General features: G+C 44.7%; 1 protein-coding gene across 1 annotated transcript in view; it reads left to right on the top strand.

The window, feature by feature from the left end:
• The window catches only part of LOC137646436 (sortilin-related receptor-like), a 251,017-nt gene that overhangs the window by 177,754 nt on the left and 45,763 nt on the right, over window positions 1–27,500 (top strand). The window contains exons 4-5 of the mRNA XM_068379536.1: window positions 3,315–3,472; window positions 19,965–20,049. Of these exons, the coding sequence (XP_068235637.1) occupies window positions 3,315–3,472; window positions 19,965–20,049 (243 nt within the window). The remainder of the gene's footprint in view (window positions 1–3,314; window positions 3,473–19,964; window positions 20,050–27,500) is intronic.

The raw sequence follows: 27,500 nt of genomic DNA on the forward strand, positions 1-27,500 counted from the left end.
GTTACAATTTTTACTTTGCTTCTCCTTCTCCCTTTAATGTCGGATGGCGAGTGGAGTGCACAGTCCTTAATATGCGTCTATTCTCTCGGGAGACAACTTTGCTGTCTGCGGATTAGGTGCTCCTCCCGAGGGAGTTTTTCTTGCATAATATGTTTTTATATTCCTTAGTTAGCAATGTCATACTTCTTCGTTTGGCTAAGACAGCCGGCGTAGAAGAGCAGTACCGTTTTCTCCTGTGGAATCTGCTGTCCTTGCTCCGTCACTTTGTTTTCCTGCGCATGTGGCAGTTCCTGATCAGCACGCTGACTATGAGGAATTAGCTCTGGCTACTTTTTCTCAGATAGCTCTCGATGCATTGAACAAAGCTTGTTGATTGGAAGCAAAGAGTGCTACCGGGAGGCTTGCCGGGAGGTCCGCCACCAGGGGTTGGACTACTTTCCCTTCTGAAAAGAGTTTTCCTCCCCAGTTGTTGGGCTGTTCCCCTTCATCATCTCTGTCCAGCAGCATTACCACCTGCAGGGAGAATTGCTGATAGCAGTTTCTTCATCAAAGACTATGTTCCCCGATGCTGAGCCGACTCTTCCATTGGGGGCCGATGCAAATCTCCTGCAGGTGATCACCTCTTGTTCGCGAGAAATCACCTGTAGATACGCCTCTTCAGAGACCTTCCAGAGAGCTTCCTGCTGAGTAGTCTTCTCTGCGGAGGATCGTCGTTGTTATCGGCGAGTTCGCGGAGTTTGTGGTCCTCCTCGTCACCTCAGACATGGTCTTTTGCCTTTAGCAAAGAGACGGATCTTTGGCTCGTCGTGTACATCTGCCAAACGATCCCCTTTGGAGAATCGTCAAGGAACTTGCCGTTTGCCACTCCTCAGTTATCACCTTCGCCAAGACATTGTCGGCTTCCCCATTCACCCTCTGGTTCCTGACCCTCACCTGTCTCATCGGACTCTCCTCGGACTCACCGTTCTCCAACCTTGCAGCGTTTAGCTGTCCAACGCTCCTCTCCGGCTTCTCGCCATTGAACTGCTGTTCGTGGCTCACATGCGCCCATCAAATCTCTGGATTCCCGATCTGCTTAGTGGCTTCTCGCCAACTCGTTGTTTACCGATCGCCAACTTGCCAATTGGCTGCTCGTCTTTCGCCGATCGTCAACTCACCGATTGGCTGCTCATCTTTCGCCGATCGTCAACTCACCGATTGGCTGCTCGTCTTTCGCCGATCGCCAACTTACCGATTGGCTGCTTGTCTTTCTCCAATCGCCAGCTCACCGATTGCTAACTCACCGATTGGCTGCTTGTCTTTCGCCAATCGCCAGCTCGCCGATTGCTAACTCACCGGTAGTCAAACCATACTGATGTTCATTAGGGCACCGATTGTCGATCGTAAGCTCGCTGAGTGTAGTCTCAAATCTCCACTCGCCAATTGCCTATCTACAGCTCTCCGATCGCCAGCTGATAGCTAAACCATTCGACAGCTCGCCTATTTGCAGCTGCGATCGCCAGCTCGTCAATCACCAGCTTACCAATTGTCAGTTCACTCTCAACGATCGCCCATCTCCTCCTCACTGGTCTCCAGTTCACCGATTCACAAGTTTGCTTTTCGCCAGCTCCCCAATCGCCGAATCAATGGCTAGACAATCCAGCTCCTTAACGATCGCATCGATCACTGATCTGCGTTTGAAGACTCATGGTTTATCGTCTTGCCATGCAGCAGCTCTCCGTTTGTCAACATGATGTTCGCCAGTTTGTGTTCCTCACTAAGCCAGCCATCTCAAGATGATCATCTCTCCTCTCTCTTGGGCTTACGCTACTTTGGTAGCCCTCCCATGTAGAGTTGAAGGAGCTGCTCCCAAGAGTCTCCCTTTGGAGAGTACCCTCATCGAGATGACATAGATCATCTTTTCACCTCTCTTGGGCTTACGCTACATTGGTAGCCCTCCAAAGTAGAGCTGAAAGAGTTTTACGCAGATTTTTTCCTGAAAACCTAACCCAGCACTCTCCATTGTTGGCTAGGGTAATGCAAGAGGGCTAACTTTGGCTTCTTATGGTGAACCCCTATTGCTGTTCACTAAGGCGAGCTGAGGAAGCAGCAGACCCTATCAGAACTACATCACAACTGCTTGCTATTCTTTCTTATTTCTAGTATGCTCTTTTATCTCTCCCATCTATCCTCTTATCATCCAGAGCATTCTTCACTCCATTCATCCACCCAAACCTTGGCCTTCCTCTTGTACTTCTCCCATCAACTCTTGCATTCAACACCACCTTTCAGCTGACAGCCATTTTCTATTCTCTCTACATGGCCAAACCATCTCAACACATTCACATCCCCTGTAACTGCTAATTAATTTCTTAACCTGTTCTTATCCTCACTACTTCGTTCCTAACCCTTTCTAATCGAGATACACCAGCCATACTCTTCTGACACTTCATTTTGAATACAATCAATTCAATTCTCTCGGTCACTTTCATTCCCCACAACTCTGATTCATACATCACAGTTAGTACAATCAGTTTCTCATCCAAAACTCTCATTACATTTATTCCTAACCCTCTATTCTTTACCACTCCCTTCCCACTCCTTAACACTTTACATCCTTCATTCACTCTGACTTACATCTGCTTCAACTCCACCAATTGCTGCAACAACAGACCCCAAGCACTGAAACTGATCTACTTACTCTTATTTATCAGTTTCAATCCTTGACCAAGAACTTGAGCATTCACTTCTCCTACAACTCCATCTACTGTACCGGAATTCTTGTTACATTCATAGCCTAGTCTTGCTAGCAATTGCAGGATCATCGCATGGAAAACAGTGGAGGGTAAGGATTTGCAGATGGGTACAAGTATAATCTTAATGATGTTGGACTAGCAAACTTTCCAACATCCAAACTCACTCTTTAAAGATCTGTGGTTTATATGGTGGCTGCTTAGTGTACCTGTACAATATATACTTTCCCTATCCTCACAATGTAGTGAGCTCAGATGTGATCTGAAGATGTTTACTGATAAATGCTACTGATTCACCCATGGTGGTAGGAGGTAAACAACTGAATGGGCTCGTTAAAATTTTGTGAAACTTTTTTCTACTCTTTCTTGTTGTCATGCATTGAAATAAAAAATTTAGCATGAGAATGTTAAGGTACGTAAGGAAATGATAAATTTCATATTGAAAATTTGGTAAAGGTACTGTATAGAAATTTATGAGAAAAAGGATGAATGCTTTACACTGTATTTCATACTTTTAAACATATTTTGTCATTTTGATAGTCCATTTTAAATTTTGCCTCAAATGCTTACTTGATTTTACAGTTATGGGCGAGTGAAGACTTTGGAGAAACATGGCGAATGATTGGGATTAATGTGAAATCCTATTATTGGTCAGAAGTTACAAATCCCCCAACTTTGTATGTGGAAAGGAGGGAACGCGCTGATGTTGCAGCTGTTCAAGCTTCTCAAAATTTGTTTCGGTAAGCTCAGAGAAGTTTTCCACTTCCATCCTCCAGTTAATCGTTTACACCAGTTAACCGTTTACACTGTTTATAAGTAAACCAATTTTTAAACATTTGACTTACCCGGTGGATATATATATAGCTTAAGTCCCTGACGTCACAGCAGAAATTCAAAACTCACGGCAATCGCAGATTGAGTAGCCAGGTGTACCACCAGTGAGCCCTCAAGCAACGGTACGTAGAACCACTCCCTGTATCCTCAGATTTTCTCTGCCGTTATGCAGATAACATCGTCGGATATTTACTCGTCCTTAACCTGGATTTTGGCAGTTATCTTGGTGATATACTCCTAAATTGGTTATTGGCATTCGCTTATTTTGATTTTGTTTGGCATTTGATCGCTATGTTTATAGCTTAAAAGGTAGGATTAGAAGTTTTTTCAACCTACCTTAAACTAACGAAAAACATGATGGCGGTAGGTAAACATTCCGCCTACTCTATGACGTCACAGTCATGTGACGTAAGCTATAGTATGACTTGCAATTTCTTTCTTATTTTACAAAGAATGTTAAGTGAATACTATCTTACAAAGTGTTTAAGTTTTTATAAGATAAAAGGATTATGTTATTTTGAGAAAATTTTTGTCCTTTTAGTATACTTTCTTTAGATAATCTTCGTTCTGTTTTCAAAGATTAACTAAACTATTGTTCAGTTTAATTTACGCTACGCAGTTCTCAGTCAATCGATACAGTATTACAATTTTCTTTGTATCGTTGTTTATGAAAAGTTAATTCATCTTAAAAACCAAAGTATTTAAGTTTTATGAGATAAAAAGGAATATGTTATTTTGCATAAATATTTGTCCTTTTAGTAGTTTTTCTTTAGATAATCTTTTTGCAGAGATTAAAGAAAATTCGTGTACAGTTAATTTTACACTTAGTAGTATTCATGACGAACGATATAGTCTCACGATTCTTTGTATCGTTGTTTACTTGTTCGTTTTTGGGAATACTAATATTTTTCGTATAATATATATAGATGTTCCAATTGTTAAATGTGGCAAATCATCTTTTATTGGAAACCATTAAGTATAAGGGTTGTTTATATATATATATATATATATATATATATATATATATATATACTTTATTCCTATATCTGTTTATTTAATATTTTATGTAAAATATTTTGCTACATTTTATATAAGATTCAGAGAATGCCTAGTGCTTTCTCATTCAAGCCCTTGACAGAATAGTAAGAACTCTCACAATGGGCATGTCTACTTTTAGTCTTATGTGAAAGAGTTTAAAAGTGCAAGTTTTTTAGTGCTAAATTAGTGCAGTGAATTTATGCAATACAGTGGAGGGTGCTTATGCTTGGACCTGTCGTTATCCTAGCCTTAGACCTCTTCCAAGCTCCCCAACCCCTGGGAGAAGGAATGTCGATCGGCGAAAGGAAGCGAGAGGTGTTAGCTTGGCGCCGACCGTCTTGTAAGACCCGAGCAGAAGTCCCCTTGAGCGTTCCTGTTGACGCTTCCTAGAACGCTCGCCCTCGCTGTAAGGCAGGCGAGGTAAAAGTGTTATCTAACGCAGAACGCAGAGCTTTGGCCAGCTAGCTACTAACGCTGCTGTAAGAGTTTGACACGATGTTTGTAACTTAGTGCAACTTCTTTGTCTTTCTTGTTCGATGATCGACCATTCTAGAGCAAGCGTCTGAATCGTGATCGGCATTGTTCCGAGAGTCATGTGACGCTGAACATCAAGCAGTTACAAGACGTAACGTCGAACGTTGTGTGGTTTTGGCTGTGACTTGATGAATCGCGAGCGTCTGAATCGTGAACGCCATTGTTCCGAGAGTCACGTGAAGCTGAACGTCAAGCAGTTGCATGGCGTCTGGCTTCAAACAGTTGGACTTGACGTCGAATGATAGGCAGTTAAACGTGACGCCGAGTGTCGTGCAGTTCCATGGAGTCAAGCTTCCAGCAGTTGGACTTGACGTCGAGTGTCTAGCAATTAGAGGTGACACCGAGCGTCAAACAGTTGCATGGCGTCAAGAGTCCAGCAGTTGGACTTGACGTCGAGTGTCAAGATTGCGAACATCTTAGTTCCGATCGTAATGACCGTGAGCGTCTAGCGTTGGAACATTGTTACGCCAGGCGCTATATTAAAAGATACAGAAGTAAATAACTGGAAAGATTTTATTTTCTCAGACCAAGGCCCGCTTTAACTAACTCTTGGTGTCTGTTGGAGGGCGAGAATTAAACCTCTAAAAACATTGACGCCAGAATTCAGGACCTTAAGAAGTTGTCTCCTAGGAAACAAGACATCTCTACCTCGGTTAGAGACTTGTTGGAGGAAGGGATTGACGATCTCTTTTCCCCTATTTATCTTTTAGTGGAATTCTCTTGGGAGAAGTTCCTAAGATCCTTCTCCCTTCAGTTGACTTAAGGAACTCATGAGAGTTTTTTCTTAAGAGTTTCCAATTTATTTTGTGCATGCTGCTCCTCGTCCCGCCTTCAGATTTTTCGCTAAGGAAGGCGTCTAAGGAGTCTGTTTACTAAGATGGTGCTGGTAGGGCAGTGCAATAGCACGTCCTCTATGCAGCAATAAAAGCCTAACTGCAGATGTTGGTGCAGCAACATTTTCAGCTGGAGCAGCAGGAAGTGCATTAGTGCTTTTGTGAGAGAAGGCAATGTACCCTTTTTTGCTGTGTGTTTGTGGACGTAGGTCTTTGGGGTCTTGAGTCTGATCCTCCGTCAAAACCCTGAGCAACAAATGCTGCAGTACAACCGGCTTTGTGGGAGAAGTCGTTGTACATAGAAAAATTCTCGATCATCTAATAGAGCTGAGGATGATGAGAGACTGAATGCAATGAGGCTTAAAAATCTATGAAGCCAGCTTCCTTATCAGGTATGCCAGGATAGCAAAGGTGGAGGTCTAGCCACGTTAAGGTCGAGGACCTGTTGGCAGCCCCGAAGAGACTTTTACAGCCCCCCGGGTGGATCGCTAAGTCTCTTAAGGAATGCAGGCAATGAAGCAGGATAACTGCACCAACCCCCTTTTTTCTTCCTCTCTTCTCCCTCAAGAGTTGGTCAAAGACACAGGTTTTGGTGTCTAAATCAGCAGGAAAGTTTCTGCATACTTTTTCTCTAAACCGCAGACAACAACAGTAGGAGCCAGACTTAACTACTTCTAGCGAGCCTGGGAGAGGAGAGGAGCAGACCGTTGGTCCGTGCTATTACTAAAGGATGGATGCAAAATCTTTTTCCTAGTGAAACCTCCTTTGTTAGTTACTCCGATAGACCTCTCTACCAAATACAGAGGAAGCCTAAGAGACATGCTCTGCAACATCAAATGTCTCTCTTTTTGGGAGAGGGAGGCTATTGTCCGGTCCTGGATGTCACTGCTCTCAACGCCTTCATTCAGAAGACAAAGTTCTCCATGGAGACATCGAAATCAGTCCTTACAGCAGTAGGAAAGGTCCACTGGATGGTCTCTTTAGACCTCTAGGATGCTTACTTCCACATCCTCATCCATCCGAACTTCGAGCAATACCTGAAGATTCATGTATAGGAGGAAGTTGTCCAGTTTTGGGCTCTTTGTTTCGGTCTAAGCACCACCCCTCAAATAGAGGGTGAGTCTGTTAGGACCTGTCGTTCTTCTAATCCATAGACCTCTTCCAAGGAATGTTGACTTTTAAAACTTCTTCCAAGCTCCCTATTCCCTGGGAGAAGGAATGTCGAACGACAAAGGAAACAAGAGGCTTTAGCTCCTGAGCAGACGCCTCCGCGAGCATACCTATTGACGCTTCCCAGGACGCTCACCTTCATCATAGGTAAAGCGAGGTTAAAGTTTTTTTGTCATCTTCGGATGACGCAGTGCCCAGACGAGGCTGGCGTCAACATCCAGACCTCTGAAGAGGGAGGTGGACACGGTCAATCAGCGTCCTATTATATGACACAGCAAGCTTATGGTTGTAGTCTTTGGAGCAGTCTTGAGCGTTTTTTCTTTCTACCAAAGAAAACTCTCCTACCAAACATCCTTTAAGGATGTCGGCAACTGTTAAATAATGTCCAACTCACCCAGTTGCAGGACAGTTGTCTGAGCCTAGCCTGACATCGGTTCATGCTCCTTCTCCACCGTTAAACTGGTTATCGTCTTCTGGACGCTCTGCATGTTTTTTAAACGGTGGAGAAAGAGAGCTTGTGATAGACGTGACATCTCCTGTACCACAACAGGTTGACCCTATTTTTATCATGCTGCTATATATGCATCAGAAGCTCTCTTCGTTCATGCTAGTTTATCAGCCTGCGAACAACAAGAGAGTAGCAGGCCTGGACCCTGAGTGTCAGTTAAGTTGGCCAAGAACGAACACACACCTGGACACCAAACGTAGTGGGGCTACTAGTTGAGATGTTCTTGATGACGAACGTCTTTACAACTCCCTAGTTAAATGTCGTATTTTAGCCATTTTAACCCAGGGTGTAAAGCAGACAGACGTGACGTCGAACGTCCTCCTAACGGGACGTCGAGCTTCTAACGGAACATGACATCCTGCAGGACGTGACGTCGAGTGTCTATCGGGACGTGATGTCAACCATCAAGCAGAGTGCGACCATGAGCATCAAACAGGTTGTGACATGGAGTTGTACGCATTTCCACTGTTCAATTCATTGCAAAGTGATGCAAAAGTTTGTGTCACACGAAAGGATCGGATTGACTCTAGTGGCCCTCTTTTAGCCCTCAGAGAGTGGTTCACAGACATATTGTAATGGATGGTAGACACTCAAAGAAGTCTTTCATTAGGAGTGCATTTACTCAAACAACCCCACTTGGAAGGTACCATCTAAATCTCCAAGCTCTTCATCTAACTGTCTTCAGATTATCGAAAAACTCACAAGAACTGGAGGTTTTTTCGAAGGACGCAACTAGAGCTATTGCAGGAGCAAGGAGTACTTCTTCCATCAAGGTTGGACCTATCTAATGTTAAAGACCTACAAAAACTCCTCAAATTGTTTGAAACATCAAAGCAACAGCTCCAGGATTCACCATTTTGGATTCTGAATATTGTCCTGAAGTTCATTATGAGTGACAGGTTTGAGCCCTTGCATTCAGCTTCATTTAACCCTGGATAGGTACGGTCCTCGGACACCCCTTTAAGGGTATACTCGGACGCGAACGACCCCGACGCCAAAAAAAATTCTTGAAAAATCAGTTTTTGCAGTAACCTCCTTTTTTCTTTTGCCAAAAAAAACTTCAATGAATGCTTAAAACAACTGTAAAGATAAATACTACTCATCTGCAGAAAAACTATTTATTATAAATATTTTAAAAAATTAAGTAGAAAAAAAAAAAGACCTGACATAAAAATTCATAAAAAAAAAGTTTATACATATATACACAAATCCTTTTAGGAATTGATTCTTGAATGTTTAGGACACATCTTGATGTATTTTGGATGAAGTCAGACCCATGGAGGTGAAGATCTGAAATGAGAAAAAAAGGGTAACTTTTTTTGGCCAAAAAAAATTGTCCAAATTTCATGAATTTTTTTGGGTACCCAAATGAAATAGGAAGTGGCTAATTTTTTTAGGGAATAAACATATGTTATCCTAAAATAGAAATATGTAAAAAAATCTTCATTATTTTGTAAATTACATTTATATCAGGGGCCATATCTAAAGGTAATTTTTTGAGTACTTGGAAATTTCGTAAAAAAATACATATATTTAATATATAATATGATATTTATGCAGGTAAAAATATACCAAAATATCACAAATTCTATAGGGAACAAGAATATATATAGATAGGGCAGCTTACGCTTCGGATATGTCCACAAAATGGCCGCCAACCACACTGACTCAGACTCCCTAATCTGCCACTTGAAATGTAGGAAGGGTATGTCAATTTCAAGGTGTTATTTACTAATCTAATTATTATTGAATATGCATAAAAATTGTATGGTGGGTTGTTGGATAATTGTCGATTATTTTACGTCTATAAAATTAAAATTCTGACCCAAAAAAAATTTTTTGAAGGGAAATAAAATCGAAAAAAAAAATGTAAAACAATATTTTAGCTAAAAAAATTTGATGATATTCAATCAAAAAAAAAGTAAACAAAATTTTCCGACAAATAAACATCTAGAGGAATCATTACTCTGTGATAGTTCCTTAGTACGTAGTAATTTTGAAAGAATTGGGAAAAAACGAAAAAATGGCAATCACCGGAAAATCGAACACATACCTATATATACGCCATATCTGGCTAAAAAAAAGATAGGCATGGGTAGCCAGATCATCTAGAAACACTTTCCAACACTATAAAAATATAAGTTTTGCGACACTACTTGCCAATTCCTTACGGTAACATGACTAAGCAAAAAAATGCAAAACAAATAAAAAGGGGCACTCGTGGAAAAATGGCCATTCTAATATACGGCATTTCAGAAAAAAAAAATTTCAGCCACGTGCTAGGCAAACCATCAAGGCATATTTTCCGACAAATAAACATATAAATGAAATATTACTCTGTGATAGTTCCTTAGTACATAGTAATTTTGAAAGAAATGGGAAAAAACGAAAAAATGGCAATCACAGGAAAATCGAACACATACTTATATATACGCCATATCTGGCTAAAAAAAAAATAGGCATGGGTAGCCAGATCATCTAGAAACACTTTCCAACACTATAAAAATATAAGTTTTGCGACACTACTTGCCAATTCCTTACGGTAACATGACTAAGCAAAAAAATGCAAAACAAATAAAAAGGGGCACTCGCGGAAAAATGCCCAACATTCTAATATACGGCATCTCAGATAAAAAAAAAAGACATGCACGTGTTAGCCCAACCATCAAGGCACACTTTCTAACACATAAACATGAAAAAAAAATCAATAATATACGGCAATTCCTTACTACGTAGTAAATTTTTACAAATATTGAAAAAAAACAGAAATTGGCAACCGCAGTTAAATACCCAATATACCAATAACTACGTCGTATCTGACAAAAACAAAATCACGCATGGGTAGCCAGATCATCTAGACACACTTTCCAACATTAAAAAAGCAAAAGTTTTACGACACTATTTCGCAATATCTTACGGAAAAATGACTTGGCAAAAAAATGAAAAAAAATTAAAAAGGGACACTCGCGGTAAAATGCCCGACATTCTAATATACGACATCTCAGATAAAAAAAAAGACATGCACGTGTTAGCCCAACCATCAAGGCACACTTTCTAACACATAAACATGAAAAAAAAATGAATAATATACGGTAATTCCTTACTACGTAGTAATTTTTACAAATATTGAAAAAAAAACAGAAATTGGTAACCGCAGTTAAATACCCAATATACCAATAACTACGTCGTATCTGACAAAAACAAAGTCATGCATGGGTAGCCAGATCATCTAGACACACTTTCCAACACTAAACAAGCAAAAGTTTTACGACACTATTTGGCAATATCTTACGGAAAAATGACTTGGCAAAAAAATGAAAAAAAATGAAAAAGGGGCACTCGCGGTAAAATGGTCCTCGTGGTGATGAACGACATTTTAACTAAAAAAAAAAACATGCACATGGTAGCCAAACAATCCACCAAGACTTTCCACAACTGATAACCTATACAAGTTGCACCATTCTACGACAATTTCATAATACGTAATAACTTTGATAATTATGCAAACTACCTCAGAAGGGTAAACTCGGACGCGAACGACCCCGACGCGTCTCGGAAATCGGGGAAGGAGTACAGCTACAGCAATGCACATCTGGACACTACTAGAGCGTGTAGGGGAGACACCTCCTGCAGGTCGATCACCCACAAATTCAGTCACAGGGGTGAGTCACGTGAGAAAAACCTGTTTTATTTTGACGCTCGGGGTCGCAAACGACCCACCGTACCTATCCAGGGTTAAGGACCTCACGATGAAAAGACTATTTTTGGTCAGTCTGGCGACAGCTCACAGAGTCAGTGGGATTCATGCTTTTAGCTTAAATGATTGGTTTTTTCGAGATCACAAAGCTATCTGCTCATTGCAGTTAGGCTTTCTCGCCAAGAACGAACGCCCTTCTCAACCTTGACCCAAGGCTTTTGAGATTCCGAACCTTTTGGATGTGGCTGGCGATGAGTTATAGAGAGTCCTGTGCTCAGTAAGAGCCCTGAAGTTATATCTGAACTGAACGAAAGAGTTGCGAGGCTAGTCGGAAGCTCTTTGGTGGTCGGTCTAGAAGTCCTCGTTACAGATGTCGAAGAATGCTCTTGCATTCTTCATCAGGCCTCATGCACTTTGCAGTAAGGCAGACTGCAAGTTTTTATAAAGGCCAAGACGCTTGAAGTTCAAACTGTAACAACTTCGGTGGCCTTCAAGCAGAATAGATCGTTGCAAAGCATTAAGGACACAACCTTTTAGAGGAGTAAATCTGTGTTCGCTTCACATTATTTAAAACGTGTCCAGACGCTTTTTGAGAACTGCTTCACTCTGGGACTATTCGTAGCAGCAAGTGCGGTAGTGGGGGAAGGATCCACCACTACATTCCCATAATCCTAATACCCTTTTCTTTTCTTGGAACCTTTGTATTTTTATGGTTGCTTGGAGATTGGTCGACAGTCTTCCACAATCATTGATTTTAGCAGGTGGTCAATTTTGTTCCTTGAGAGAGCCCGGAACAAGGGTATTGGTTGAGGTCCTGTCAACATAGAGGTTTTTAGACCGGTTTGACAGCTCCTAGAGGTCTTCAGCCCCCTGGGTGGATCGCTGGGTCTCATAAGGAAAGCAGACTAATGACTAGTATCATAAAAGTGAGCTTCCTTATCAGGTACAAACCCTTAAGGTTTTTTTTTTAACTCTTAAGTAATATTCCAACAATGTTGGCTGTCTCTGACCCTCCACCAAGGGTGTCAATCAGCTATATATATATATCCACCGGGTAAGTCAAATGTTTAAAAATGATATTCTCATTGTGAAATAAATTTGTTCCGTAACTGAAATACAAACCACGCTATTTAATATGAGTTATTACTTTCGGCGTAGCTGAAATGACGAGCCATTAGAATTTTAACGAGGGTTTACTACCCCACCGCTAGTTAGCGGGGGGGTAGGGAGGGTAACATGCTACACCTCCCCCCCCACACACACACCCCTGTGCTGAACTCACTTTGCTCTCGGCTCGGGTGGTAGTCGGACGTGTCCGCTCTCACCCTCACCTCTTTGACAGCCATATTAATGCTTTTGTCCTTTTTACTTAATTTTTCTTATACTTGTAATATACATAAACATTCTTTATGTTTATGTATATATTTGCGTATAGAAATGTTGTAAGTTTTCTTTTCAGTGTTTGTGCTGTGTGTGTGATGTACGACAACGACACTTGCGTAGTGCAAGGCCACCACAGTTCCACTTCATGGGGAACGACCTTTCCCTCTGGTCCATCGGTCTTCCCGTCGGCTTATTTCCGTTAGCTCGGCCGCCGCAGGAGAACCGTCATCGCCTGGACTCTCTTCATTCATCTATTATCTTCGCTTTGCCTCTTTTCCTACGGGAAACTTGGATTCTCAGCGAAGGGAAGGTGGCCTTTTTTTAGATTGACTACGGTCTCTCTCTACTCGAGGTTGTTCACCCCCTTACTACAACTACGTACTATTACGATAGCTCCTTTCCCGTTGCGGGTTAGGTTGCTATTTCCGTTGTTTGTCTCAATTATTTTTAGTGAAATCTAATTGTGTTTTAACTTTTCAGCTTCTCCGTGGGGAACACTTTCCTTCGGGGGGTCAGTGGTTCTCACTTTTAGTGTATATTCTTAGATGATTTAGATGATTATAATTCTGTTTTTATTACAGTTACTCTGCCCCCTTCTCCCGTGGATGTCATTTGGGGAAGGAAGGCGCATACTTAATTCTTATTTTATGTTATTCCCTCGGGGTTCCTCTTCGGAGTTCCTCCCTGGGGAATTTCTGTTAAAATAAATATTTTTATTTTCCCAGTTAACTATGCAGTTCTTCTTCGTTCGACTAAAGAGTGCCAACGAAGCAGAGTCTTCTGTCTCTGCCGAGCTGTCCTGTTCATGACTGGGAAATCTGCTGTTGCTGCCGTCCCTCAGAGGACGTCGTCATAGGCGTTATCCCTTCTCTTAGAAGTACTCCTGTGTCAACGTGCCAGCACTTCAGATCATCTTAGAAAGCTAAAGGAGGTTTGCCTCCAGGGGTTGGACAACTTCCCTTCCGAGGGAGGTTTCCTCCCCAGGTTGAGGTTTTCTCCCTACAGAGGGAGAACTTCTCATACCTTAATAAATTCATCGCCTTCGACTACTGTTGCTGCCCTTTGGCCAGACTTTTCTCCCCCCATTGCTGAGTTTCTCTTCCTTCAGGGGTGGAGCACAGTATTGGCAAGTCTCTTCTACGAAGTGTTCACCTCTCTCGTTCGCGAGAGAGGCCACTCATAGAGACTCCTCTTTGGAGGATCGTTCCTGATAAGGTCAGCTTGCTGATCCAACGGCCCTAAGGGGCGTCACCACGAGTGTCTTCAAGTCTCTTCTACGAAGTGTCACCTCTCGCAAGAGAGGCCACTCGTAGAGACTCCTCTGCGGAGAATCGGTCATGATAGGTCAGCTTGCTGATCCAACAGTCCTACGGGGCGTCACCACGAGTGTCTTCAGGTCCCTTCTACGAAGTGTCACCCCTCTCGTTCGCGAAAGAGGCCACTCATAGAGACTCCTCTTTGGAGGATTGTTCCTGATAAGATCAGCTTGCTGATCCAACGGCCCCAAGGGGATTCACCACATGTGTCTTCAAGTCTCTTCTACGAAGGGCACCTCTCTCATTCGCGGGAGAGGTCTCTCATATAGAGACTCCGCCTCGGACAATCAAGCAGAACTTCCATTGACCTCTACCTTGTGCTGCAACGTGGTCCTTTGGACTTCGGTCCTGGACTCTAGCACGGACCTTTACGGTCCTATCGGTGGATACTGGCCCTTCCAAAGGGCACATCCCGGTTCCTGATCGTCCTGCCAGCTGACCTACAGATCTACCAGCGGAACCCTGCACTGCAGCGAAGGACGTCGGTCCTGGACTCTAAAGCAGACCTGCTTACGGTCCTCATCGGGGATGCCCGCCCTTTTTTAAGGACACATCCCAGTTCCTGATCGTCCTGCCAGCTGACCTACTAGCGAGTAAACGCGCGCGCGCTCGCCGATCTTCTTACGTGCGGAAGCGCCGACGATCCACACAAGCGCCGACGATCTTCTTACGCGCGCAAGTGCCGACGATTTTCTTACGCGCGCAAGTGCCGATGGTCTCCCGCGCGCAAGTGCCGATGGTCTCCCGCGCGCAAGTGCCGATGGTCTCCCGCGCGCAAGTGCCGATGGTCTCCCGCTCGCGCGCCAATAGTCTTGCGCGTGCGCCAACAAACTTGTACGCGCGCGTGCCAACATTCTGGCCCGCACGAGCTCTTCATTCTGATCCTGCACGTCAATCTGATTCCTGCACACTCTATGAAGTCTCGCACGCGAGCGCTCCAGCAGTCTCCCGCGCGCAAGCCCCGGGTATTCTCCATTGTGCGAGCACCAGCGCAATCGGCAATACCCTCCCGCGCGCGAGGCTGCCGGACAACGAGCGGTAAGGGCGCCATCACCGCATTCCCCCCTTGCAAGCACAGAACAGCGCGCTTGCTGGTAGGGGGGAAGGTTCCAGAAAGGTCCAGGGACATTTCTTCCTTATCTTCTTTCTTCTTACAGGCGACTCCTCCTGAGGGAGTGTCTGACAGGGCAGCTGTCAGCCGGCAGCCCTGGTTTGGGGCTCTAATCAGAGCGGTAGCACAGGCTTTCAAGCCTGTTCTCTCTGAGTTGGGCCACAAATCCTTGGCAGCATCTACTCCCCTGAAGAGGAAAAGAGGAGTTTTGGACGCGGTAACTTCTCCGAGGACGAAGCTGTGTCCTCGTAAGTCTTCGAGGCAGTCTCCCTCCCCCCCTCAGACTTTTCTCCCTCCCCTTCGGACGAAGATTTCCTGTCCTCAGGAGAGTCACGTGAGGTGAGAAGTTCCCCCATCACACCATTGAGGGAAACCCCACCTCGCGCGGTAAAGTCTTCTCAAATAAGGGTGGAGAAGATCCTGCCTCCGTCATTGTTTGAGTCCTGCATCCCCCCCAGGAGGGAGTCAAAGGACTCCAAGACAATACTGGGAGGCCCCTAGCACCGGAATCTACAGGCTCAGACATTCTTCCGTTATGGAAACGAACTGGTTTGAGCCTAAGGACGTGGAGCAGGCTGCTCAGAGATGGAGGAAGTCACCAAGACTCCCTCCTACATAGGGCTTTGACATTCAAGCCCTATAAACCTCCAGCACACCAGCAGCCACGTCCCACCAAGACAATGGCAGCAAAGACAGTGGTGTCTAAGCCCTTTCCGGTCAAGGATAAGAAAGGCAAGAAGTCCTCCAGGGAAGGAAAGAATCCTAGAGGGAGCAGCCGAGGCCGCAAACGCTAGGATTGGCAGTCCCCCTGCATGTCTGCAGTGGGAGGATGCCTACAAGGTTGCGCAAACAGGTGGCAGCAACTCGGGGCCGATTCCTGGACAATTTCCGTAATCAGTCAGGGATATTGCGTCCCGTTCACAACATCTCTACCTCCCCTGAGGACGAATCTGGTGTCATTTAGCTCCCTTGCCATGGGATCAGCAAGGGGTGGGCCTTTAGGGCAGAGGTCCAGATTAAAGCAAACTCCGTTCAGCATGGAGACCGCAAACACGGTCAGTCTTGCAGTTTAGCCGCAAGACTTCATGTGTATACTGGATCTGAAGGACAGGTACTTCCAGATCCCAGTCCATCCGTTTTCAAGGAAGTACTTAGGATTCAGCCTAGACCACAAGGGGTACCAGTTCAAGGTGCTGTTTAGGTCTCTCCACAGCACCACAAGGTTTCACCAGAAGTGTTCACCCTAATATCATCGTGGGCACACAGGATCGGCATCCGTATCCTCCGTTAACTGGATGATTGGCTGATCCTAGCAGACTCGGGAGTCATCCCTTCTTCGACTCCGAGACAAACTTCAAGGACTTTGCCAAGATCTGGAGATCATGGTAAATCTCGAGAAGTCCTCTCTGCTTCCCACTCAAAGACTGGTTTACCTAGGCATGATTATAGACACCAATCTCCACAAAGCCTTCCCATCAGACGACAGGATAGCAAGGCTGAGAAGGGTCGCAAGCCCTTTCCTCAATCGAGAAGAGCTTCCAACCCAATCGTGGTTACGTCTCCTTGGTCACCTTTCATCCATGGCTCGTCTAGTTCCCAACCATCGCCTCAGGATGAGATCTCTCCAGTGGCGGCTCAAGTCCCGGTGGAATCAAGGTTGCGATTCCCCGGATGTCATGATCCCTATGGGTCCTGCGGAACGGACGGACCTCCAGTGGTGGGTAACAGATGAGAACCTACGAAGAGGAGTGGATCTTCTCGTCCTTCCCCCGGATTGGATGCTGTTTTCGGACGCCTCAAAGAAAGGTGGGGGGCCCACGTTCTGTACCACAGGACCTCAGGCCTGTGGTCAGAATCAGAACAGTGCCTCCATATAAATCATCTATAGATGAAGGCCGGTTTGTTGGCCCTTCAGCAGTTCCAACAATACCTGGCGGGTCACTCTGTGGTGGTAATAAGCGACAACACCACAGTAGTGGCTTACATCAACAAGCGAGGAGGTACCTTTTCGAAGCAGCTATCCCATCTTGCAGTAAAGATACTGAGATGGACCGGAGTCCGCTCGATTCTACTATCGGCGCGGTTCATTCCAGACAAGAGGAATGTGCTCGCCGACAATCTGAGCAGAGCGTCTCAGATAGTGAGTATCGAGTGGTCTTTGTGTCATCTATTAGCCAACAAAGTCCTGACTTTGTGGGGTTCCCCGACTGTGGATCTGTTCATGATAGCGCTGATCTTCAAGATTCCACCGTACTTCCCCCCAGTCCCGGATCCCAAGGCACTCTGGCAAGATGCCTCCCAACAACGGGGGGACAACATCAACGTGTACGCCTTTCCCCCGTTCTGTCAGATGAAGAGGTTACTCAACAAGACCAGAATATCGGTCAATTTTTCAATGACCCTCATAGCTCCGCTATGGCATCATGTGGAATGGTTTCCGGACCTTCTGCAATTCCTAACGGAACTTCCGAGAGAATTCCTTCCACGACACGATCTACTTAGACAACCACATGCCAGCATCTTCCACAAAGCCGTAGCTTCGCTATGACTTCGCGCCTGGTGACTATCCAGCATCTCCTCGCTGAGAGAGGAATTTTTGCAACAAGTTGCGATTAGGATGTCTAGACATCTGCGAAAATCATCCGCATCTGTCTACCAGGCAAAGTGGAAAGTCTTCGGTGGTTGGTATCTTGGAAGGGGTATCTCTCCACTCGATGCCACTATTCCAGCTATATCGGAGTTCCTTGTGTATTTGTGGGAAGAAAAGGTGCCTTTCTGTCTCAGCGGTGAAAGGCTATCGCTCGGCCTCAAGTCTAGCCTTAGACTCAAAGGAATGACCTTTTCTTCCTTGCTGGAACTTTCCCTACTCATACGAGCTTATGAACTTACCTGCCCTCAGTTGGAAGTGAGACCTCCTCCATGGAACGTGGTTCGGGTTCTCAGGTCTCTTAAGAGATCTCACTATGAACCATTATGCCAAGCTTCAGTTCGCCACCTAACTTGGGAGACGGTGTTCTTACTAGCTTTGGCTTTGGCCAAGCGAGTCCGTGAACTTCATGGTCTCATATAACATCGCCCATGCAAGGGTATGGAGGGAAGGTAATGTTTAAACTCGTCCCTGGGTTTGGTGCTAAGACTCAAAATCAGGGGGGCCGTGGTTTGACTCCTTCCGGATTCGAGTCTCCGTTCTGTAACAGATGTCCCAGACCACCTTCTACTGTGCCCAGTAAGGAGTCTGAGGTTATATCTCAGAAGAACGACTACAGTCCGTCCCCAGGTGCAAGCATTGTTAGCACTGGGAGGATTAAGAGGAGGGTCACCAAGAACACCATCTCGGCATGTCACCCTAGAGCACATGATATCAGGGGTGTAGCTATGTCCCTGGCCTTCAAGAGAAATTTCTCAAGTGACGCAGGTCCTTCAAGCTGGTGTGTGGAAGCATCAGACGACCTTCACAGCCCACTAACTGCACGACGTGACCCACAGGAGGCTCGATACGTTTTCTATCGGCCCTGTGGTGGCTGCACAACAGCTGGTTTAAAACCTCAGGCTCCTTAGTGGACAAGTAGCTGAAGGTTGAGGGCATTGTTACCTGGTCTTAGTCTGCATGAATGAAAAGATTTGTCTGGCCCTTACTCTTTTCTTCATCCTCCCCTCTCTTGGGGAAAGCAGCATCCTGGGTTCTCTGCACAGCTGACCTCAAACCACTGCAGGTAAACCAAGTTTTTCTTGTGTTCTGGGTATTAAGATAATACGGTTACGTCCCCATACCCTGACGAGGTGGTATTGGGAGAGTCCTAGCCTAAAGTTGCTTCTGGGACTACAGGTCAACTTCCTAGGACGAGTCACACTTCAGACCTTCACACACAGCTTACGTAGGCCACAGCCCTTGCGCAGCAAGGTTCTAGCGAGGTGTAGGGACTCCTTATTGTTGAGTGTTAACACACTCAGATACTGAGTCCCCGGGCAAAGCCAAAAGCCAGTACTGGCTGGGACCCTTCCTAAGGGGTGAGTCACCCATATTAAATAGCGTGGTTTGTATTTCAGTTACGGAACAAATGACAAATTCGTAGGTAATTTGTATTTTTCTTAACTATACAAACCTTAGCTATTTAATCAAACTTGCCTGCCAGCCCTATCCCCCGTGAAGTCCTACCTCCAAGCAAAGTGAGCTCAGCACAGGTATGTGTGAGGGGGTTGGGGTGGGGTGGTAGCAGGCTACCCTCCCTACCCCCCCGCTAACTAGTGGTGTGGTAGTAAACCCTCGTTAAAATTCTAATGGGTCGTCATTTCAGCTACGCCGAAAGTAATAACCCATGTTAAATAGCTAAAGTTTGTATAGTTAGGAAAAATATAAGTTACCTACGAATTTGTCATTTTTGAACATACTTACCTGGTGGATATATATAATTTAACTTCCGCCCTCCTCCCCTCTAGAGACCTATGGGTATAGAAAATCTGAGGATACAGGGAGTGGTTCTACGTACCGTCGCTTGAGGGCTCACTGGTGGTACACCTGGCTACTCAATCTGCGATTGCCGCGAGTTTTGAATTTCTGCCGTGATGTCAGGGACTTGAGCTATATATATATCCACCGGGTAAGTACAGGTATGTTCAAAAATTTATTCTATAATGAAAATATAATTTTTCCCTGTAAATATTTTACATTTCATTGAAGTACCCGTAATTTGATTTTGGATTATAGAGAAGTGTATCTTATTGTTGGAGCTAAGGTACAAAGTTTTTACAACACATAATTGAATCTGTTCAGAAAACAAATACTGTATACTCTTGTTTTATTATTCCAGAGATAAGTCATCTGTGCGGACTGTTATAACCGATGTAGAGGACTTTGAAGTGAAGGATGATTTTCTCTTTGCAATTAAAAAGGTGGTAAGTAGATGGCATTATGATACATTCTCTTTGTTGTTGTTATTTTACGTACTTAATTTGTAACTTTGCAATTAAAAAGCTGGTAAGTAGGTGGCATTATGGAACATTCTCTTTGTTGTTATTTTTACATACTTAATTTTTAACTTTGCACTTCCAGAATATCAGAAACTGTTTATGATTAAAGTACAGTATCCTTAAAGAACCATGTATGTACATAATTCATCGCTAGGAACCTATTTAATGAAAGAGGATTTTTTTCAGAGCAAAAGTTATACTATTGAAAAAATTATTTAAACCCCCAAACGATTTCCATGGTTCATACTGTTAACCCTTTTCCCCCAGGCTATTTGGAAATTTCCAACCCTTAACCCCCAGGAATTTATAGTTTTTTTTTGCAAGGACGTCCATGGGGGTAAAGGGATGGCTTTTGTGAAACGTACCAGTACGTCCTTTGGGGGTAAAACGGTTAACTTTAGTTTGTTCCAACATAAATACAAACATTACGCTATTTATAGGCGTATCCTAAAGCCATGATGATTTTAGCGAGGGATAACCACCCCAACTTGTTAGCTGGTGGGGGTTGCTGGTAGCAGGCTACCCTGCTTAGTCACACACCTGGGCTGAACAACTACCTCCATTTCTGGCTCGGTAGAGGACGGTCACACTGCTGCTCTCTCCTACAAAGACTTTCTATTTGATTTTTAACATTTACTTTTTTTTATTTGTTTTATATATACTTTATGAAAACATACTTGGATGTTTTTATATATATTTAACCTTTTATTAGGGGAGTTGTCATTGTGTTGATATTCTTTATCCCATACTATGCCGCTCTCCCTCATAGGTGGATGGCCGGCAGATCCCCTGAGGGGGTACACCTTTCCCGTTTGCGGGTTAAGTTGCATTCATGAATGGTTTCTTTAGTAATTAAGTTAAAATTAATAACTGCTTGTAATTTAGCTTTTTTTAACTGTCGACTCTTAGCTGGCAGAGGCAGTGCTTGGTCTTTACCTTATCCGCTCCCTCTCGGGGAACCCTTTTCCTCTGAGAGTTGAGTTTTCTCCAGAAGAATCTTATTTGCAGCAGATAAATGATTTGTAATTTATCGTAAGTTTTATATTTCCTCAGATAACGATGCCGTTCTTCTTTGATCGGCTAAGTCATCCGAAGTAGAAAGAGCAGTTCTGTTCGTTTCTGGGCCCGTCACATTGCTGTACTGAAGGGAGCTTCCTACCTGTGGCAGATCGTGATTAGGTTGCTGGTTACGACCTTTTCACTTCGGGATGAGGTCCCTGGTGATAGTTGTTCAGTCTCTGTTTCACTCTTCGGCTCTTCTTCGTTCCTCATGCTCAGGTATGGAAACGAGGACAGTGGCATACTGGGTTCCTTCGGGTGTTCTAGTTGAGGGATCCTTAAGGGGTGAACCAGAAACTAGCCTCGGCTAAGTTTCTCGGCTAGAGCTCGATGCTGACCTTCAACACAAACAAGGCATGTTGATGGGAAGCAGAGATCTCTGCCTGGAGGTCCGGCTCCGGGGTTTGAAGAACTTTCCCTTGCGCTGCTATGTCGTCGCTGAAGACTAAGCTTCTCCCCTTGGGCGGGTGGAAAGCAAAGTCTAAGGCAAGGTCCTCCAAGAGAACATCTCACGTCAGCGAGAGAGATTGCTCCGTGGCCAGCATATGTCGTACGCCTATGGCTGTTCCCATAGGGCTGGGGTAAAGCATAGTTTTAAGTGATGTTCTCCCATCCTCTCGTATGTGAGAGAAAGCTTGTCATAGACTCATTCTCCAGAGGAACCTGCTTGACGTTCCCCTTCGGCGGGTCCATCGGGTGGAGGAGCTTCTGACCCCTCTCCACTCTGGGCATTCTCTTCCCCCTGTGGTGCCCTTTAGAACCTTCTGGTTCTCATCTCATGGTTCTTTCGGGCTCTCATGACCCTTCCCCTTCAAAGGAAGTTCTGTTCGAGCTCCTTCAACAGGGTGTTAAGCGGAAGTGCACTCCTACTTCTTCAGAAGTGGAGCCTTCCCCTGTGGGTGAAAGTGCTGGTGCCTATCAGTCTGACTTTGCTCTTGTGGCCGATGCCGAAGAAGTTGCTTCTCCTTCAGGGGTGGTAGGAGAGCAAAGGCCTAGGCATGTTCTTCCTTGGAGGAACATCTAGCTTGTTTGCGAGAAAAAATAGCTTGTGGTCAGCAGTCTCCTTACGCCTACGCATCTGTCTCAAGGGCGGGGCCTGAGCTTAGTCTTAGGCGATGTTCTCGGGAGAACAGACCTCTCCCCCGGGAGAGGAAGCTTCCTAGCTTCTTGGGCTTGAGCTGTCAGTCTCCCCCTCGGGTGGTTTCTGCTAAACGTTCCCCTTCCCTGGTTCGCTGGGTGGAAGAGTGTCTGACCCGTCTTCCCCCTGGGAGTGCTCCTCGCCAGCTGTAAGGAGACGCCTCCTCGAACCCTTGGGTTCAGGTAATGATGTTCCTTTGGGGTCTCGTGAAGGTCTCGTATTGAGTCTCTGGGTTCCTGTTGTGTTGAGCCTCTGAGCTCTCGCATTGCGTTGAGCCTCCGGGCTCTCGCATTGCATTGAGCCTCCGGGCTCTTGCAACTCGGGACTTTTGGGTCCTCGTCTCGCTAAGTCTTTGGGCTTACTGGACCCCAAGGGTTTGGGCTCTGGTTATGTTGAGCCTTTGTGTTTTTGTAGCCTTGGGCTTCCGGTCCTTGTTATGCTGAACCTTTGGGCTCTTGTGATTCCGAGCCTTCGTGCTCCCATTATGTTGAGCCTTCGGGCTCGTAGCTTGGGACCTTTGGGACCTAGTTACGTTAAGACTTCTGGTTCTCGTGACCCGGCACCTTTGGGTTCCTGTTGCGCTGAGGCCTTGGGCTCTCTCAGCCACGGTTTCGCTGAACCTTTGGGGCTCTTGTACCACCTGTTATGCTGAGCAATCGGGCTCTGGTAATCTGCAGTCTTCAGTCTCCCTTTGCACTGAGCCCTCGTGCTCTTGCAACCCTGGTTACGTTGAGTACTTGGGCTCTCATGACACCCGTTACGTTGAGCCTTCTGGCTCTTGTATCCCGGCTTCTTCGGTCTCCCGTTGCTCTGAGCCTTTGGGCTCTTGCAACCCCAGTTACGCTGAACCTTCAGGCTCTCATGACCTGTGTCACGCTGAGGCTCTGGGCTTTCGTGACTCGTGTTACGCTGGACCTTCATGAATTGTGTTATGCCGGGCCTTCGGGTTTCCGAACCTCTCCCGTTATGTTGAGCCTTACGGCTCTCATAACATAGTCTTCGGACTCTTTACACTGAGCCTTAAGGCTCGCGTGACCCTCGTCACACTAAGCCTTCGGGCTCTCGTGACTGGCGTTACCCTGAGCCTGCCGGCTCACGCCAGGTACGCTGAGCCTAACCCTCGTGATCCTTTGGGTCCTCGTCGCATGAACCCTGTGGGCTCGGGCAACCCAATTCTTGACAGTTCTGAGCATCTTTCAAGTTTCCGTGACAAAGCCGCGGGCTCTCGTTGCACAGAATCCCAGGATACGCGCAACCCAGAGTTTTCACGCTTCACGGTTGACCTCCAACCCCTGGGTTTCGTCATCGGCCCTCTCTGCTCGGCCCCGTGCTGCGTCGCACGGCAGACCAGCATAGCGATATGGAACAGAGTCCCGGGATTTATGTCACTCTAAAGCTCTAGCAGCTGGTTGCTATGCATCAGCTGACAGTGGCAATATCGCTTGATGCACCAACCAGCGTCGCGTGACTTGTCACGTTACTCTACACTCCTAGCTGGTTGCTATGCATCTGCTAGGCTAGTCTGGCCAGCTCCGTGCCTTTTGTCTTCGGATGAACCAGTGATTGTCTCTCGTCACCGTGAAACTCTCGCCCTCCGCGTGATCAATGTCAGTCTCGCTATTGCCGGAACAGAAGCAGAGCAGAGAGAATTTTTACATTCTATTCAGTTCAATTCTTTTGGCAGGTCTTTTCCTGCTTTAGATGGTGGTATTGCTCGCTAGTGAGAAAGAGTTTGATGGAAACCCCAAATGAGAAAGCATTCGATGGCAACCCCGTACGGATCTGCTTAATGTTTGTGTTGGTTGAGTCCTGGGCTAACAAACCATTACATGCGAGACTGCAGTAGAACCTCTACTTATGATTGCCTAATCATACAAAATTTCCAACATTCGATGTGAAATTCGATCAAATATTCGACCTGACACCCTATGTAATTTCCTACATGTGATGACGAAGTTTCTCTAAGCGTCGCAGTTTCTTAGTTACTCTGATAGACAGCAGCACGTCGGGAGGGACGCCAGTTAGCATAGCATCTGTCAGTTTACAGTTCTCTTGTGCATCGTGTGGTTCTCCCGTGTTTGGTTTGTAAATAACAGTGCTTAATACCTTCCTTTTTTCTATTTCCTTTATTTTATAATCATAGGTCCTAAGAAGGGTAGTGTGAGAGATAGTAGTCGTGAAAAAAGGAAGAAGGTAATGCTTCCTTAGAATTATAACAAGAAATCATAGAAAAACATGAGTGCAGTGTGTGTGTGAGTGATCTGGCTAAATAGTATGGCCGGAACATGTCTACGATCTCTACGATCTTCAAGCAAAAGACAGCCATTAAAGTGGTCAAACCATCGAAGGGGATTGCCATCGTCTCTAAACGTCGCAGCCCTACCCTGGAAGAGAAGGAACACCTTTTGTGTATATGAATAAAGGAAAAGGAGATTGCTGGCAATAAGAACACTGAAACGGTCATATGTGATAAGGTCAGCACTATCTATTGCGACTTGAAGGCAGCGGGCTCTGGGGGTGATGTTGGGGAGAGTCAACCGATCTTACAACAGAGGAATTCAAGGCTTCTCGCCGTTGGTTCGAGAAATTCAAGTAACGAACCTGGATTCATTCAGTTTTATGGCATGGAGAGGCTTACAAGTTCAGACACCAAGGCTGCCGACGAATTTGTTAAGCAATTTAGGAAGAGGAAGGAAGATGGCTACGTAGCGCAAAAGGTGTTCAACTGTGATGTAACCGGTCTTTTTTTTTTTTTTTTTTAAATGCCTAGTCAACCATATATCACTGCCGAAGAGAAGAAAATGCCTGGACATAAGCCTATGAAGGATCGGTTAACTTTTGCCATATGTGCCAATGCCAGCGGGGACTGCAAAATCAAGCTGTTATTGGTTTACCATTCCGAAAACCCTAGGGCAATTACGGCACATAAAGTCAATAAGGACTTGCTGTAAGTTTTCTAGTGTGGTACTGCTATGGCTTTGGTTACTAGACTCTTCTTTGTTGAATGGGTTAACCAAGTTTTCGGCACTGCTTTCAAGAAGTACCTTCAAGAGATTAATTGGCCTTTGAAGTGCTTATTTCGCCTGGATAATGCTCCCGCTCACTCCCCAGGACTTGAAGATGATATCTTTGATGATTTCAAGTTTTCCAATATGCTGTATCTCCCACCGAACACCATCCCTATCCTCCAGCCCATGGACCAGAAAGTCATCTCTAATTTCAAGAAACTTTACACCAAGAACTTGTTTAAGCAGTGCTTTAACGTCACACAAAGTACCAACTTAACTTTGCATGAATTTTGGAGGAGCTATTTTAATATCCTACCCTGCTTGATTATAAATCAGGCATGGGAGGGAGTGACTCGATGCACCCTTAATTCTGCTTGGAAGAAGCTTTGGACTGATGCTGTTGCTCCTAGAGATTTTAAAGACTTTGGCCTCGAACCTGCCTCTGTTGCTGGTCCAGAGGCTGACATAGATGGGATTGTATTAATTGGCAAGTCCATGGGTCTGGAGGTCGATGATGATGACATCACCGAACTCTCAAGGAGCATCATGAAGAGCTCACCACCATTGTACTCGAGGAGCTGGAGGCGATAAAGAATGCTGAGATCCAAGTGCAGTTGAGCAAGATGGAGGACGTCGAGGAGGTAGAGAATATCTTGGGTTCTGCTGAGATCAAGTGGATCTTTTATCATCATCAAGAGATGGTTGACTTCATTGAGAAGTATAACCCACAAAAACTTCAAATTTGCCATGTAGCTTCACAATTCAACGATGTCTGCTTGACTAATTTCAGAAACGTTCTGAAAAGCCGTACCAAGCAATCTTCTGTAAATAGATTTACAGTGGTCTAGTGAGCTCGAGGAAGAAAGTGAAAGTGAAGCAAATAATAGAGAATTTGAAGGGAGTGAAAGTGAAGATGAAAATTGAAAATTAAAAATTAAAAAGAAAATGTAAAAAAGAATATAAAACATAAGAATTAGTTAAAAATTAATGTACTGAGTTAGGTTAAAGTTCACGTAGTGTAAGTTACATTACGTATCTCATTCACCACCTTTACCTCCACACCGACTGTCTCCTCCTGCATCGCCAACCCTACACCTCCGTTGGGTTGTCTTTAAGGTAAAGGGACAAGAAAAACCCTTTTGATTATTTCTCTATAATTACTCTTTTCTTTACATCTCTTACATAAGGCATTTGTTTTATTGCCATGTATAATTATTTGGAATATTTATTAAGGAGTTATCGTAGGTTTTTGGGCTGTGGAATGAATTAAACGGATTATAGTGTATTCTTATGGGAGTATTTGATCCAACACATGACTATTACAACAAACGAAGTAGGTCCCAAAACGAATTAAATTTGTATGTGGAAGTTCTACTGTACACCCTTTTTGGGAAATTGTCCCCGAGAAGTTTTATTCAACTCCTACAGGCGTTTGTTGAAGACTCAGGTGCATGCACTCTCTCCAAGACAAAACCTTGACGTTATTGACACAAACACGCTTCTATTGATTGCTCAACTCAGCTCCATGCCATCATTTTGCCCCTAGGCACAACAAATTCTCGATTAACATGATAGACTCTTGAGGCATTTTTTTTTTCCCTTTAATCCTGAGGGAACAGTGTTAGCTTAAGTTTATGAACGATAGCAAAAAACGTTGTTAGCTTCTCATTACGTTTATGAACGTTATAAGCCCCACCCACAAGGTGCCCAGACAACTTTGTCAGCGTATTAGCGTTGGCAAGCCCCGCCCATAAGGATGGTATGTTTTGTTTTGTGTGCGCATGCATTCACATTTTGAAAAGTACTGCAGCTAGTCGATGATCAAAAATTCCTTGGGTAATAATGTTGCGATTTGTCGCACATATAGTACCTTATTCCCTCAACCGGGCTCAAATTAATTTTCAAACATTTACTGCAGGCAAAGAATACGCCTGCGTTACCAGATGGGCATGTATATATGCATGCAAGCTATCCTTTTACCAATAAGGGCTATAGACTATCTCACAATTATAACCCCGTTCTAATAAGTTGCAAGTATTGGTGGCTATATCCCTTGCAGGAAACCAGGTTATACATTACTCTTTTATCTTCCCGTAATCAGACTTACTGCATATGCAGCCTGCCTTGATAGGCAGTTCCTTTCTGTATTTCCGATCGATGGTCTTGGTTTT

The sequence above is a fragment of the Palaemon carinicauda genome, chromosome 9 (assembly GCF_036898095.1).
Source record: "Palaemon carinicauda isolate YSFRI2023 chromosome 9, ASM3689809v2, whole genome shotgun sequence".
In the NCBI taxonomy this organism is placed as follows: domain Eukaryota; kingdom Metazoa; phylum Arthropoda; class Malacostraca; order Decapoda; family Palaemonidae; genus Palaemon; species Palaemon carinicauda.